At 33.6% G+C, this 14,636-nt stretch overlaps 1 protein-coding gene across 30 annotated transcripts in view; it reads right to left on the bottom strand.

Moving 5' to 3' along the window:
* camta1b (calmodulin binding transcription activator 1b) overlaps positions 1 to 14,636 on the bottom strand; it is a 694,205-nt gene that overhangs the window by 61,068 nt on the left and 618,501 nt on the right. For all 30 annotated transcript variants that reach the window (XM_073917049.1, XM_073917050.1, XM_073917054.1 and 27 more), the window contains one exon: positions 4,912 to 5,065. In XM_073917049.1, coding sequence (XP_073773150.1) covers positions 4,912 to 5,065 — 154 coding nt within the window. The remainder of the gene's footprint in view (positions 1 to 4,911; positions 5,066 to 14,636) is intronic.

The following is a 14,636-nucleotide window of genomic DNA, read 5'->3' as shown; positions in this document are numbered from 1 at the left end:
AAAAAAAAAAAAAAAAAAGAAATCTGGATATTAAATATAAAAAGAAACAAATGTACTTTAGTTCAATTGTGTTTTTCCTTAGATATGTTAAAGAACAAAATATATTTATATTTTGTTCTATTAAAAAGAAACTGAAACGCAAAAAGATAAATAAATAAATAAATAAAAATCTAGATACTAAACATATCAAATAAAACAAATGTGCTTTAATTCACTTTCTCCTTCATTCTTTCATTATAAGAAATGCTGCTGGTGTTCTTCAGATTCACACTTTAGCATACCAAGTAAATTTGAAAAAAAAAACATAAGGAATAATTCATATTTATACTGATTTATTATTAAAAAAAGAAACAAAAAAAATACTAAATATAAAATGAAGCAAATGTGCTTTAATTCACCTTTTCCCCTTTATTCATTATAAAACTGCTGTTGGTGTTTATCAAAGTCATACTTGAACATTCAAAATAAATCTAAAAAACAAAAACTAAGAATAATTAACATTTATATTGATTTATCATTAAAAAGAAATTGAAAAGCAAAATAATAATAATAACAATAATAATAATAATAATAATAATAATAATAATAACAATAATACTACTACTACTACTACTACTACTACTAATAATAATAATAATAATAATAACAATAATAATAATAATAATAATAATAATAACAATAACAATAATAATAATAATAATAATAATAATACTACTACAACTAATAATAATAATAATAATAATAATAATAATAATAATAATAATAATAATACTAATAATAATAATCTGGATATTAAATGTAAAAAAATAAGCAAATGTGCTTTAATTTACTTCGTTTTTTATTAATTTACTACTTCTTCATTCATTCATTCATTATAATACTGCTGCTGGTGTTCTTTCACATCCAAAGTTAAAAAAAAACAAAAAAAAAACAAAAAACAGAATAAATATTTATACTGATTTATTATTTAAAAGCGAAAAATAAATAAAAATGCGGATTCTAAAAATAAAAAATGAAGCAAATGTGCTTTAATTCACTTTCACTTTCATTCATTCATTATAAAAACGCTGCTGGTGTTCTTCAGCCCAGTACTTCATAACATTCATTCATTCATTCATTCATTCATTTTCTTTTCGACTTTATTATTCTGAGGGTTGCCACAGTGGAAAGAACCGCCAACTTATCCAGCATATGTTTTACACAGGGGATGCCCTTCCAGCTGCAACCCATTTCTGGGAAACATCCAAACACACTCATTTACACTCATACACTATGGACACTATGTCTTTGGACTGTGGGGGAGCACCCGGAGGAAACCCACGCGAACACGGGGAGAACATGCAAACTCCACACAGAAATGCTCACTGACCCAGCCGAGGCTCGAATCAGCGACCTTCTTGCTGTGAGGCTGCAGCACTACCTACTGTGCCACTGCGTCGCCACTTTAACAATGAAAGTAAATCTAAATAAATACAAAGATTAATTATTATTTATACGGATTTAATGTTAAAAGAAACTAAAAAGAAAGGAAATGCATACAAATCTATATACTAAATATGAAAAAAATGAAGCAAATAAGCTTTAATTCACTTTCTCCTTCATTATAAAAGCGCTGCTGGTGTTCTTCAGCTTCATACTTTACCATTCAAAGTTTTTTTTATCCTCCTTTTTAATCCCACACATCTAACCAGAATGCCCTTTTTATGCCCCACTACATAAATGGGCCACATCAGGGGCAACATCTCATCCGAACAGCTTGTGTCATCCAAAATACATGACTGAAAGTGAAAGAAGTCGGCAAACTCCAAAAGCGGCTGTAATAACCTGTACTGACCAGCAGATGGCAGCGCTGCACTTCCCACCGATCTCCACTCCAGGAAGGTCATTCAAAGAGATGCTGATGAAAATGCTGCTGCTGCCCTTTCCGAGCCGCTCAACTATTATCATCAACTTAATGACTCGCTGATGTAAAAGTCACTCTGAGATTACAGGGAAAATAACGTACAGTGTCGAGATCTGGATCTGTTTGTGGCACACGCAGCTCTCTGAGGACTACAAGAGTATTTAGATGCCTCTGAATATCTGAATGTCAGCGCATTATCAAAATAGGAAAGCAAATGCCAGTTGTTTTGATATTTTAATATCTAATGCGATGACATTCAGAGGTTTTAAGTATGATCTAAAGGGGACCTATTATGCAGAATTCACTTTTATAAGGGGTTTAAACACAGTTGTGCGGCAGCAGTGTGTGAATATAAGCAGCTTCTAATGGTAAACATGAATTAAATCTATTGTTTATAATCACACTGCAGAAAAAACTGCCTGCAAAAACACTTTGATTGACATTCTCCTACTGCACGTGTCATCAGAAGGGGAAAGCCCCGCCCATTAGTGACCATCTCCCCCTCATTAGCATATAGACAGTCCTGTAAGAAGCAGCTGTCTGTAGAAATTACATTAATCCTGTTTTGAACCTGCCACTATGCTGACACATTTATAGCTCCGCCCTCTTTTAAAAGGATTACAATCTCATTTAAATTTAAAGAGACAGTCACCAAAATGCCACAATTTGAACTAAAGCCTAAAAGGGTCAGTTTCAGAGAGGTATAAAATATTATTTGTGTCTTATTTTGAGCTGAAACTTAACAGACACACACTAGGGACATCAGCGACGTAATGAGAGGGGTCTGGATGCAGACCTGCAGTGCAAGTTGAGCTGCATGCAATGCTTTTTAATGGGCTCACCTAACCCCACCCCTACCCCTACCCGTCACAGTGACATCACTAACTCTATTAAGTGCATTGTGTCTAACATTGTATCGCTGAGTGATGCAATCTCAGCTTGCATCATAAAGGCTGCATCCAGATACTATTGAACTTATTTGACATCTTGTGAAAACGAGCATAATAGGTCCCCTTTAGGTGTCAAAAAATGTTTTGAGAATTTCTGCCGAGATATTTATGAACTTGAAAATCAATCTTAAGAAAATAAAGGTTGTTTAATATGGCTCTGTCAAGCTGCATTGATATCTATGAAAACTGTTGATTGGGGAAAAAATCTTTAGATAATTCAAATGTTCTACAAAAAGTTTTTTTTTGGGTTTGCTGCAAGAAAAAAAAAAAAAGAAATGCTAGATGTCGCAAAATTTCTTCATGTCATCCCAACACAAATAGATCAAACTAAAACTAAAAATTGTTTTCTCAAATTTAGGTAGATTGAACATAAAATAATTAAGTAGTTCCAAAAAAATCTGAAGAATTGTGTTGATTCAGCTTATAAAATCAGCAGAAATCAGCAGAAAGTTTTCTTTGCAGAAATGAAATTTATATATATATATATATATATATATATATATATATATATATATATATATATATATATATATATATATATATATATATATATATATATATATATATATATATATAAACATATTACACTCTTAAAACTCAAAATGCCAGGGAAGAACCAAAAAGTTTTTCAGTTTTTTATGACAGTGAGAAAAAAAAATCTGATTCCCTCACAAGCATTTCAGCCAAATGTTTTTCAAAGAACTATTCTCTTAATTTCATTTCATAATTTAAAGATCTCGTTTTTCAACTCAGAACCTTTTGAGGAATTAAAAGGTGTCAGTAAAGTTCTTCATGGAATCATCAATGCCATGAAAAACTTTACTTTTAATAGTGTGGAAGAAACGTTTCGGTTCCTCACAAAATTTAAAATTTAAATTGATATGTGTTCATTTATTTTCCTCCAGCTTACTCTCTTTACTCAATCCTTTATTATTGGATTTCAACGTCAACCCGATTTTCATTTCCAAACAAAATGCAACGTCCCCACAACGTTGGGGTACAACTTCATGTTGACGTCCTGTGTCTGCTGGGTAATTTGTTTAAATTGTTAGGTCTTCTGAGCTCTTCTCAACATCTTTATTTTTAAGAGTGAACTTAATTTCTATAAGTTTGGGGTGAACTAACCTCTTTACAAATGCGCTTTCTGCAGTTCGACTGTGAAAACAACTCTTCTTAGCTCTTCTCAACATCTTTATATTTAAGAGTGAACCTAATTTCTACAATTTTTGGGTGAACTATCCCTTTAAAATGTTCTTTCTACAGCTCGACTGTGAAAACAACTCTTCTGAGCTCTTCCTGACATCTTTATTTTTAAGAGTGAACTTAATTTTTATAATTTTTGGGTGAACTCACCCTTTAAAATGTCTTTTTATGGCTTCACTGTGAAAACAACCCTTCTTAGCACTTCTCAACATCTTTACTTTTAAGCATGAACCTAATTTTCTTTCAGTTTTTGGGTAAACTAACCCTTTAAAATGTTTGTCTATGGCTCGACTGTGAAAACTACTTTTCTGATTTCTTCCAGACATCTTTATTTTTAAGAGTGAACTTATCTTTTTGCTTTTCAGGTGAACGAACCCTTTAAAACATTCTTTCTACAAATCCGCTGTAAAAACAACTTATTTTAGCTCTTCCTGACATCTTTATTTTTAAGATTACATGAGATTTCTTTCATTTTTAGGTGAACTAACCCTTTAAACGTTCTTTCCATGACTCCGCTGAGAAAACAACTATTCTGTTTTCTTCACAACATCTTTATTGAACTTATTTTGTTTTAATTTCTGGGTGAATTACCCTTTTAAAATGTACTTCTATGGCTTCACTTTGAAAACAACTCGTCATAGCTCTTCCCGACATCTTTATTTTTAAGATTACACTTAATTTCTTTCATTTGTAGATGAACTACTCCTTTAAAATGTTCTTTCTATGACTCCGCTGTGAAAACAACTCTTCTTACTTCTTCCCGACATCTTTATTTTTAAAAGTGAACTTGATGTTTGAAGTGAAAAATCTAATTGTACATTATTTAACAGTCTGTGAATGTGGTTGAACACTCACACATGGGTTTGAGCTGTCCGATGAGCTCCTCCTTGGTCCATTTGGCCCATTCTTTCTTATCAGTGTTGATGGAGCAGAGGATGGGCCCACACGGCTTTCCACAATCCTCTATGGCGGGCACGTTCAGGTAGTGGACCAGCACAATGTCAGGATTCTGAAGAAGAAGAAAAAACAGAAAGAGAAAAGCAGATGAGATGAAAGACTCCATGTAATAAGGGAAGAAGGACGAGAAGACGAAAGCGCGTGGAAATTGACACAGAGGGAGAACAGCGAAGGGAGAAAAGTTTCTGCTCAAAAGAAAGTTGTAAATTCTTTTTATTGGATCTTCGGAGGAGAATTAGGAAAAACATGTCTTGGGGGATTGAGTTTTGTCATGGCTAACAGAATTCAGATGTTTTAGCTCTGACTCATGCGTCTGAACTATTAAAGAATTCATACAATTTTAAGTATTCATTCATCATTCATTTTCTTGTCGGCTTAGTCCCTTTATTAATCCGGGGGTCGCCACAGCGGAATGAACTGCCAACTTATCCAGCAAGTTATTTACGCAGCGGATGCTCTTCCAGCCGCAACCCATCTCTGGGAAACATCCACACACACATATACACTACGGACAATTTAGCCTACTCAATTCACCTGTACCACATGTCTTTGGACTGTGGGGGAAACCGGAGCACCCGGAGGAAACCCACGCGAAGGCAGGGAGAACATGCAAACTCCACACACAGAAACGCAAACTGAGCTGAGGTTCAAACTAGCAACCCAGTGACCTTCTTGCTGTGAGGCTACAGCACTACCTACTGCGCCACTGCCTCGCCCCAATTTTAAGTAATACTTTTATAAAACAATGCTTTATGGAAGCACTCAAACTGCATTACAGGCAGGGGTACTGCTAGACATAAGGCTCTACTGGGGCACAGCACCCCCTCCAAAAAAACTATATTTATATAAAGAACAGTATAGGAGCCATATTACTTTTCATTTAATAATAATGTTTATTTGTATACTGATTAGTTTGGGTTTCACAGTGACGTTTTATGTTTTGGTCACGTGGGCATAACTGGCACCTGCTAGAACATATAAAGCGCGTGCACAATCACACAGGTGTTAGGAGGAGAGAAGGAAAGTGGGGTAGCCGTATTTTTTGTTGACCGCAAACAGCAGCGCAAAACGGCATCGCAACGGCACACGCAACAACCATCACACCAACGCAATAATCGGCACAATACAAAACAGGTATTCAACTCACATTGTATTGTTTGTCATGTTTCAAGTTTACATAAAGTTTTCCTTATAACATCTTGCAAGAAAAAAAAATTATTCAAAGATGATTCCTTGGATTTACTCAATTTTATTATGTTAAGTGTTTGTAAACAATTTAATTGTGTTGAATTTAAACAAACACATTAAGTTGAACATTATTCAATTTAATTTGATTGTTTAAATTCAACACAAATAAATTGTTTGCAACAGTTTTGCATGCAACACTTTTTTCAGTGTGGGCTCAGTGTGTCTGTCTAAAGCCACCAGCGCGTCACAAATTAAAAGGACCCACACTGCCTCTCGAGCGACTTTTATTTAAATTTTGCGTTTTCCTTTCACTCTTGGATTTATTTAACTTGAATGTTTTTTGTATATTACATTTGTATCTTTGTATATTATTTTGTGTTGAGCCTTCCATATATGACACACAAGTTGTAAAGTTGAATCCCATTTTGTTGTATTTGGATTTTGTATTTTCAATAAAAAAAAAAAAAAAAAAGCCTCTCGAGCGACTTATAGGAGGCATCAGGAAGTCGCAATAAACAGTACTATTCTTAATAACAGTATTATTCTAAATAACAGTTTTATTCTAAATAAATAATAATTGTGAAATGTTTTTGAAGGTAAAGGTATTTTTCGTGTGGTTTATTATGATATATTGTAATGAAAAACAGACTGTTGGTAAATATGATGATGGTTTATGCTATTTTCTGGTGAAATAATGTTATTGAAGGTAAAGGTATTTTTTCGTATGATTGATCATCATGATATATCGAAATGAAAAAGAGACAGTTGGCGAACAGAGTTGCCACTGAGATGATCGATACAATATAACAAATGTATATTCTGTAATGTTTTGGCATCGAAATGTCACTGTGTTGATATAGGTATACCATTTTCCTGTGAAATTGTTTTTGAAGGTGAGGGTAAATGTTTCTTGTATGGTTAGTTATGTGGGTAGAGGTGACGGTAAGATTTGTTTGTTTCTTAATCTTTGAGTAATTGTCAAATGTAAAAAAAAATGTAATGTTACCTGTTGGATTTTTATGTTATTAATGTACACTTGACAAATGATAATAGTTGATACACTGTTTTTTCTGTGGAATGATGTTTAAAGTGTAAAGATAGTAATTGTGTGGTTTATAATGGGTAATGAAATGAGAGTGGCGGTCTGACTAATTGCGCATTGTGATTGACTTTGGGATAAAAGGGGTGGAGTGAGAGGATTGTGTCACACACTGAGGAAAGCATTGTGCCGAAACGTCTGTCTTTTAATCACCCATAGAATGTAAGAGAAAGAAAAAATAAAAAAACAGCACGAAGCAATTACTTGAGTACGAATCATTACCTTTTCTAAATAAATAACAGAAATTAATTCTAAAAGTAACTGGAAAACAATCGAAAGACACAACTGGAGTGACGCTAAGATAATTTAAGAAATCTTTTGCATGAATATTAATTTTAGCAGAATGAAATTCTATAGACAATTCAATAGAATACAAAAAAAGATGTTTTATAGAATTATCTGTTGTGTATTGTCTTTATCCCGACTTATGGCCGAGAATTAGGTTTATTAAGTCTAACTTCCCTGACTTCATCCCTCCTTTCTGCTTCATACTAATTAATATCAGGAGCCATGCTTAGTCTAAATAAGATTACCATCATATTATTTAAACCTTGTTTTGTTGACTTGCAAAACTCACCGGGTGGCTAATAATTCAGGGGGGCTAATAATTCTGACTTTAACTGTATATCTGTATAACTGTAAACACACACACAAAAACACACACACACACACACACACACACACACACACACACACACACACACACACACACACACACACACACACACACACACACACACACACACACACACACACAAATATATATATATATATATATATATATATATATATATATATATATATAAATTATTATATTAAAATTATAGAAATATTAAATATTGCATTGATTTCTGTTCATATTGTAATAATCTGATGAACACAATAAAAAAAAACTATTATTTCAATGATTTCTTCTAAATAATAAACATTTATTTAAGAAAATTTGTAATGTTTAACTCAACAAGAATTTCCAATGAACTTGCAATTTTTTTCCAATATTCATTTTTTTTTCCTGAAAAAAAAAAGTATTTTTCTGCATTAATTGCATCAGGAATTCAAAGAAAATCACCTTTTACAAGCAGGCTACATTTTCTCGTAAAATCAGCTTAAAATTCATCTCTCGTTCACGGCGTGAATATGCACTGACACAGAGAGCAGACAAATGAAATTAAGGAACAAATTAAAACTAGTGTGAGTATAAAAGGGTCAAAAGTGCAGAGAAACTCCCATGCAGAGGAAGTAAAATGCACCCATGCAATTACAACTCCATCAAACACACACACACACACACCTCAGAGATTCCGAAACTTGTTAAACGTGGGGTCTGCGAGTTGTTTTGCGTTCGGTGGCATTGAGGTGGGAGTCGTTAATTGGCAAGCATGCGTGAAAACACAACAGTCTCCCATTCTTCGCCCGAACTCCCCGGAGCAGATGCCCCCAATTAACTTCTAAGTATTTACCAACATCAAAACACCACAATTCATGCCGGCTCTGAATTACAGCCATAAATTATCCTAATTGACAGCGTAAGAGTAATAGGTGTTGTTTAAAGCTCAGCTGCTATAAGCACGAGTCGTGGGTGTGAAGGGGATACGTGGAGATCAGGCGCCTTTTCCAATGACTAATCAAACTGTATAGCGCGCAGATACACTCAAAGGACAGCAATAATATACGCAGACTTTAACCAAAAGGAAAAACAGCCCAGAGCGCTGTGCATTTAAGCTGCGAAATTTAGTCAAGAATCAGTCTTAAAGAGCGCATGTGATGCTGTTTTTAAAAGTTCAGTATTTTGTTTATTGCTGTAACAGAAGTGGATAACATGCTTTAATGTAGATATTATGTAAGAATTTTAATATGTTAAATCATTTATGTTTACAGATTGATTTTTGATATTGTTTTTTGTTATTTATTAATTTGTGACAAGAATACTCAGAGTCGTAAAGCATTACTTTGCTAAAGCAATCCACATGTAATATTTTGAGATTTCTTTTCAGAGGCTAAATTCAAATCAAATACCACCAAACGTCCCATTCTACTTTCGATTTTAATTTATACTTTACAAATATTGTCCAAAGTCTGAAATCATACACTATCTCTTAAAATTACTGTCACCTATCCAAGTTTTAGAAACAACAAATAATAACTTGACCTCTAGTTGATCATTTGGTATCGGAAGTGGCTTATATGAAAGGTAAAGTCCTCTAGATTACGCTTATTATACCAAAATAAAATATGATCATGCCTTGATTTTTAATGCTTTAATTAGGACAGTAAGGTCTGACTGTGCTTAGACAAAAGTCTTGTCACTGAACAGAAATAATGACAGTATAGAATATAAAGTCATGCTGGAGTGGATAAAGAATAATTATTGTGTATGACTCCTCATTGGAGGACTGCATCCATACATCTCTGCAATGACTCAAATCACTTAGTAATAAAGTCATCTGAAATTGCAAAGAAAGCGTTCTTGCAGGACTCCCAGTGTGCATAAACATTCTTTGGATTCATCTTCAATACCTCCTCTTTCTTACCCAAGACATGCTCAATAATGTTCATGTCTGGTGACTGGGCTGGCCAATCCTGGAGCACCTTGACCTTCTGTGCTTTCAGGAGCTTTGATGTGGAGGCTGAAGTATGAGAAGGAGCGCTATCCTGCTGGAGAATTTGCCCTCTCCTGTGGTTTGTAATGTAATGGGCAGCACAAATGTCTTGATACCTCAGGCTGCTGATGTTGATCATCCACTCTGCAGATCTCTCGCACACCCTCATACTGAATGTAACCGCAAACCTTGATTTTTTCTTCCCTAAACTTGACTAATTTCTGTGAGAATCTTGCAGTGTTTGTGATGATCGGGATGCAGTTCAACAGACGGTTCATAGAAAAAAAAAAACGATGAATCCAATTTCCAAATGGTCAACTAGAAGTCAAGTTATTATTTGTTGCTCTTACAACTGGGATCCATGACAAGACATTTGTCAGGTACAGTAGTGTATGGTTTATATATGGTTTCATATTGTGTGGAAAAACCACAAACCTTGCAACACAGTTTGTATATAACATTTCAACATTCTGATTTCTAGAAGTTTCTCTTCCTGACAACAAAAGTGCTCTGATTGGTCGTCTGACCCAGTGGCATTCTGATTGGCCAGACACCTCAAGCGCCTCTAACAACACCACTTTAGCTATCAAGACTTGTGAACCATTTGTTCATAAAATAAGTAATAAATCTATTGGTTTACTTTATTAATTCAAACTTAAGTCAAATTCTGAAAATGGAGATATTAAAGCAGTTTATTTAAAGCCCGATTAAAGCAAAACATTTCATAGTGATGTGCTTTTTTCTTTTGTGATGTCTCCACAACATGACAACAACATTAGAGTTCACCAAAGCCTCATCTTCATTCTTAGCATAAGAATCTTTCAGTGCTTTTATGCTAATATTTATAAATTGTGATGAAGTTGTTTGCATAAGTAGTATCTAGATTTTGATCAATGTGTTCTCTGTTCAAATAAACATCTTTTGTGGGAGAATATGAGCTTCGCAACTTTGGAGGTTTTATACATGCAGACACACTATATACTAACATGCCACAAAAACAAAAAACTGAATTTTTTCTGTGCATTGTAGTAATGCATTTAAAGGACAACAACATTTTGTTGGCCTGAAAATGGCAAAATAAAAAAACCAACACAGGCTCATTCTGAAAACGTAGTCCTGTGGGAATTTCTGGAGACTGCGAATTATTAAAGCCTGGTTTATACTTCTGCGTCAGGTGACCGGCGTAACCCACGACGCATGCAACGCGTGTAGCTGTGCATTTATACTTCTGCGCGCTGTCTCAGTTGGTCTGCATTAACACTTCCGAAACACTAGTTGGCAGTGAGGTGTAAATGTTCCTCTGTGTCGAGTTTCTTCGCTGTTGTTTTGCTTTTCCTGAACACTTCCTGGATGTACAAGTGGCTCAAACTCGCTCATTTTGAGGCAGGAACCGGCGGACGTGCAACAACTTTAACTATGAGGTAAACACAAAACAAAACATTCTATCCGGAGCTCCTTCACGGGACTCCTCACTTGTAAACAATCGCTCGCGCCATTCGCGCGGCCCTCGGTCCCGTCCAGATTCGTCAGCGCTACCAAGCCGACCAATCACAGAGCTTACGCTACGCGTCGTTGCGACATGTAGTTACAATTTTTGAGAGGTGCACGTCAGTGACGCAGACGGCCACGGCGAAGGGCTATGCGTCAGCGCCGTAGCATACGCCGGCGTTTGACGCAGAAGTATAAATTAGCCGGAGTTACGTATAGCTGCATTTCATTTTTAAGGGAACACTAAGAGGCGGTATGAACACTCAGACCAGCTTGTCTGGCACCAACAACCATGCCATGTTCAAAGTTACTTAAATCACCTTTCTTCCCCATTCTGATGCTCAGTTTAGACTGCAGCACATCATCCTGACCATGTCTACACGCCTAAATGCATTGATTTGCTTCCCTGTGATTGGTCGATTAGAAATTTGTGTTTACAAGCAGCTGGAGAGGTGTACCTAATAAAGTGGCCGGTGAGTGTATTTCTCTTTAGTGCTTCTTTTGTAAGTCTATATCAGTTTATATGAAAATGTGTATGCTTAATGGCTAAATGTAAAATGATTAACATTTAAAAGTAGCGCTAAGAACGGATGTAGTTTATAACAATGCTCGAATAAAAGCACACCCATGTGCATAGACAAAGTGTTGTAGGATATCCAACATAAAGAAATGTGGCGGCAGCAGCAGCCCGAGCCATATTTGAAGCTTTATCAATGCAAAACTGTCAATAAATTTCCCCAGCTGCCACTTACTTACATTCTCCATCAATCCACCTCCCGAATCTCTACAGCGAGGCACACATTCTGAGCTAATCGATGAAATACAGACTTTAAAAACCAGTGCCTTTTGTCTCCGCGTCACCTTTGGCTTTTAAATAGAGCCAATCATTCATAGAGCTCCTGCCCGAAAGAGTTAGTACGTCTCTGTGAAAGATGGAATCAACTTCTCCGTTCTCAGCGTCTGTCCGGCGGGCCCATTAGCATTTTAATATTGCAGCGTTAGCGACCAGATGGGAGGCAGAAAAAAAAGCTAACACATTCAGGGATGCATATTTCAAGGTGTTTGCACAATACCTTTGGTAGATTTAAGAGGGAAGGGGGGGGGGGGGGGAAAGGCCGGCTGATTTCATCACAGTCTCAAACAAGAGAGAAATTGGATTGCATTATTTGTTTGGCTTTTGAAGGCACCATTTAAGTTTGATGCTAAAACTTCTACGCCAGCATATTCGCCACCCCTCACTGTTTTTATGAGCCGGAACATTCTGGAAAGGGGATGTAGTTGCTCAAAGGTGTCAGATGTAATATGCGCAACAGAAGGGTCTCGCATATAGTTTTGGTCTCAGAGCACTTGATGCACATTGCTTGCAAAACGACGATGCGATTGTTTGGTTTCGTGCAATTTCAAAGAACGTTTCTGATGATCTGTGCATGCTTTAAAATCAGATCTGAATTAAATTGATTGATTATAATGCATAATTATAGGTATATGCATAAACATTCTTATTACTCATAACAGTCTGTGGCGACACGGTAGCTCTGTGGTTAGCACCGTCGCCTCACAGCAAGATAGTCACTGGTTCGAGTACTAGCTGGGCCAGTTGGCATTTCTGTGTGGAGTTTGCATGTTCTCCCCATGTTGGGGTGGGTTCCTCCGCGTGCTCCGTTTTCCCCTGCAGTTCAAAGACATGCGCTTTAGGTGAATTTAATAGACTAAATTGGCTGTAAAGTGTGAATGAGAATGTATGGGTGATTCCCAGTGCTGGGTTGCAGCTGGAAGGGCATTCGCTGTGTAAAACATATGCTGGATAAGTTGGTGGTTCATTCATTTCAGTTTATTATTATTTTTGACTGTGTTTGTAAGCGTTTGTTTGACCAAATTGGCATAATGAATGAATGAATAAATAATTCAAATTAATAAATAAAAATTAAATGAAAGAAATAAAATGAAATAAATAAATTCAAATAAATAAAATTAAACAAATAAAATAAATGTTCTTGTTTTTTAATTAAAACATCTTAACATCATTCAGACACGCTGGGGATATAATTATGAGCGTATATAGTTTTTATATTTTATTTTTACTTAATTATCCTGTATGAAACTTGTATATTGTAATATGTAATATTTCTTCCCAAATAAATATATCAAGACAAAATCACTGAAAGTCAATTTGGTATAGTTTAATGCTGATTATTTATTTAAGATTTTTTTCTCATTAATTCTTCTTCTCTGAAAATGTAGTTTTAACATCAATTCTGACTGTGTGTAAAAGCATTAATTTCAACAAATACCTAATAAACAAACACTAAAATAATTCAAAAGTAGAAATCATGAGAATAAAGTTTTTCTTAAAAGAATAATCAGCATCAAACTATGGCAAAATGACTTTGTGTTTTTTGTCTTTAGTGTTTTTTGTCTAATATATTTAATTAGGAAGTAATATTACAGTTTTAAAATGTTTTATACAAGACAGCAAGAACAAATAAAATAATACAATTATATACCCATGAAATTATAAACCCAATGTGTTTGAATAATGTTAAGATGTTTTTACAGAAAAAACAAGATCATTTATTTTATTTGTTTTATTTTATTTATTTAAATTTATTTATTTAATTGTATTTATTTAATACAATATTTATTTATTTATTTATTTAATTGAATTTGTATATATTTTAGTTTTTGTATTTAATAAAATTTTCATTTAACTAGATTTTATCTATTGAACTCTTATTCATTTATTAAAGTGTATTTATTTAATGTAATTTTTATTAATTTATTTAATTGTATTTATTTAATGTAATTTTTATTTATTTAATTAATTGTATTGATTTAATGTAATTTTTATTTATTTATTTAATTGCATTTATTTAATGTAATTTTTAATTTTTATTTAATTTATTTAATGTAATTTTTATTTATTTTTTTAATTGTATTTATTTAATGTAATTTTTAATTTTTATTTAATTGTATTTATAATTTTTTTATTCATTTATTTAATTGTATTTATTTAATATAATTTTCATTTAGTTATTTAATTTTATTTATTTAATATAATTTTTATTTATTAATTTAATTGCATTAATTTGATTTAATTTATTTATTCAATTAATTGTATTAAATGTAATTTTTATTTATTTATTTATTTGTATTTATTTTATTTAATATTTATTTATTTAATTGTATTTATCTAATTTTTATTTATTTATTTAATTGAATTTATTTAATTGTATTTTTATTTATTTATT

The sequence above is a fragment of the Danio rerio genome, chromosome 11 (genome assembly GCF_049306965.1).
Source record: "Danio rerio strain Tuebingen ecotype United States chromosome 11, GRCz12tu, whole genome shotgun sequence".
NCBI lineage: Eukaryota > Metazoa > Chordata > Actinopteri > Cypriniformes > Danionidae > Danio > Danio rerio.
The sequence above is the reverse complement of the archived record's forward strand: the minus strand, read 5'-3'. Positions and strand labels throughout refer to the sequence as shown.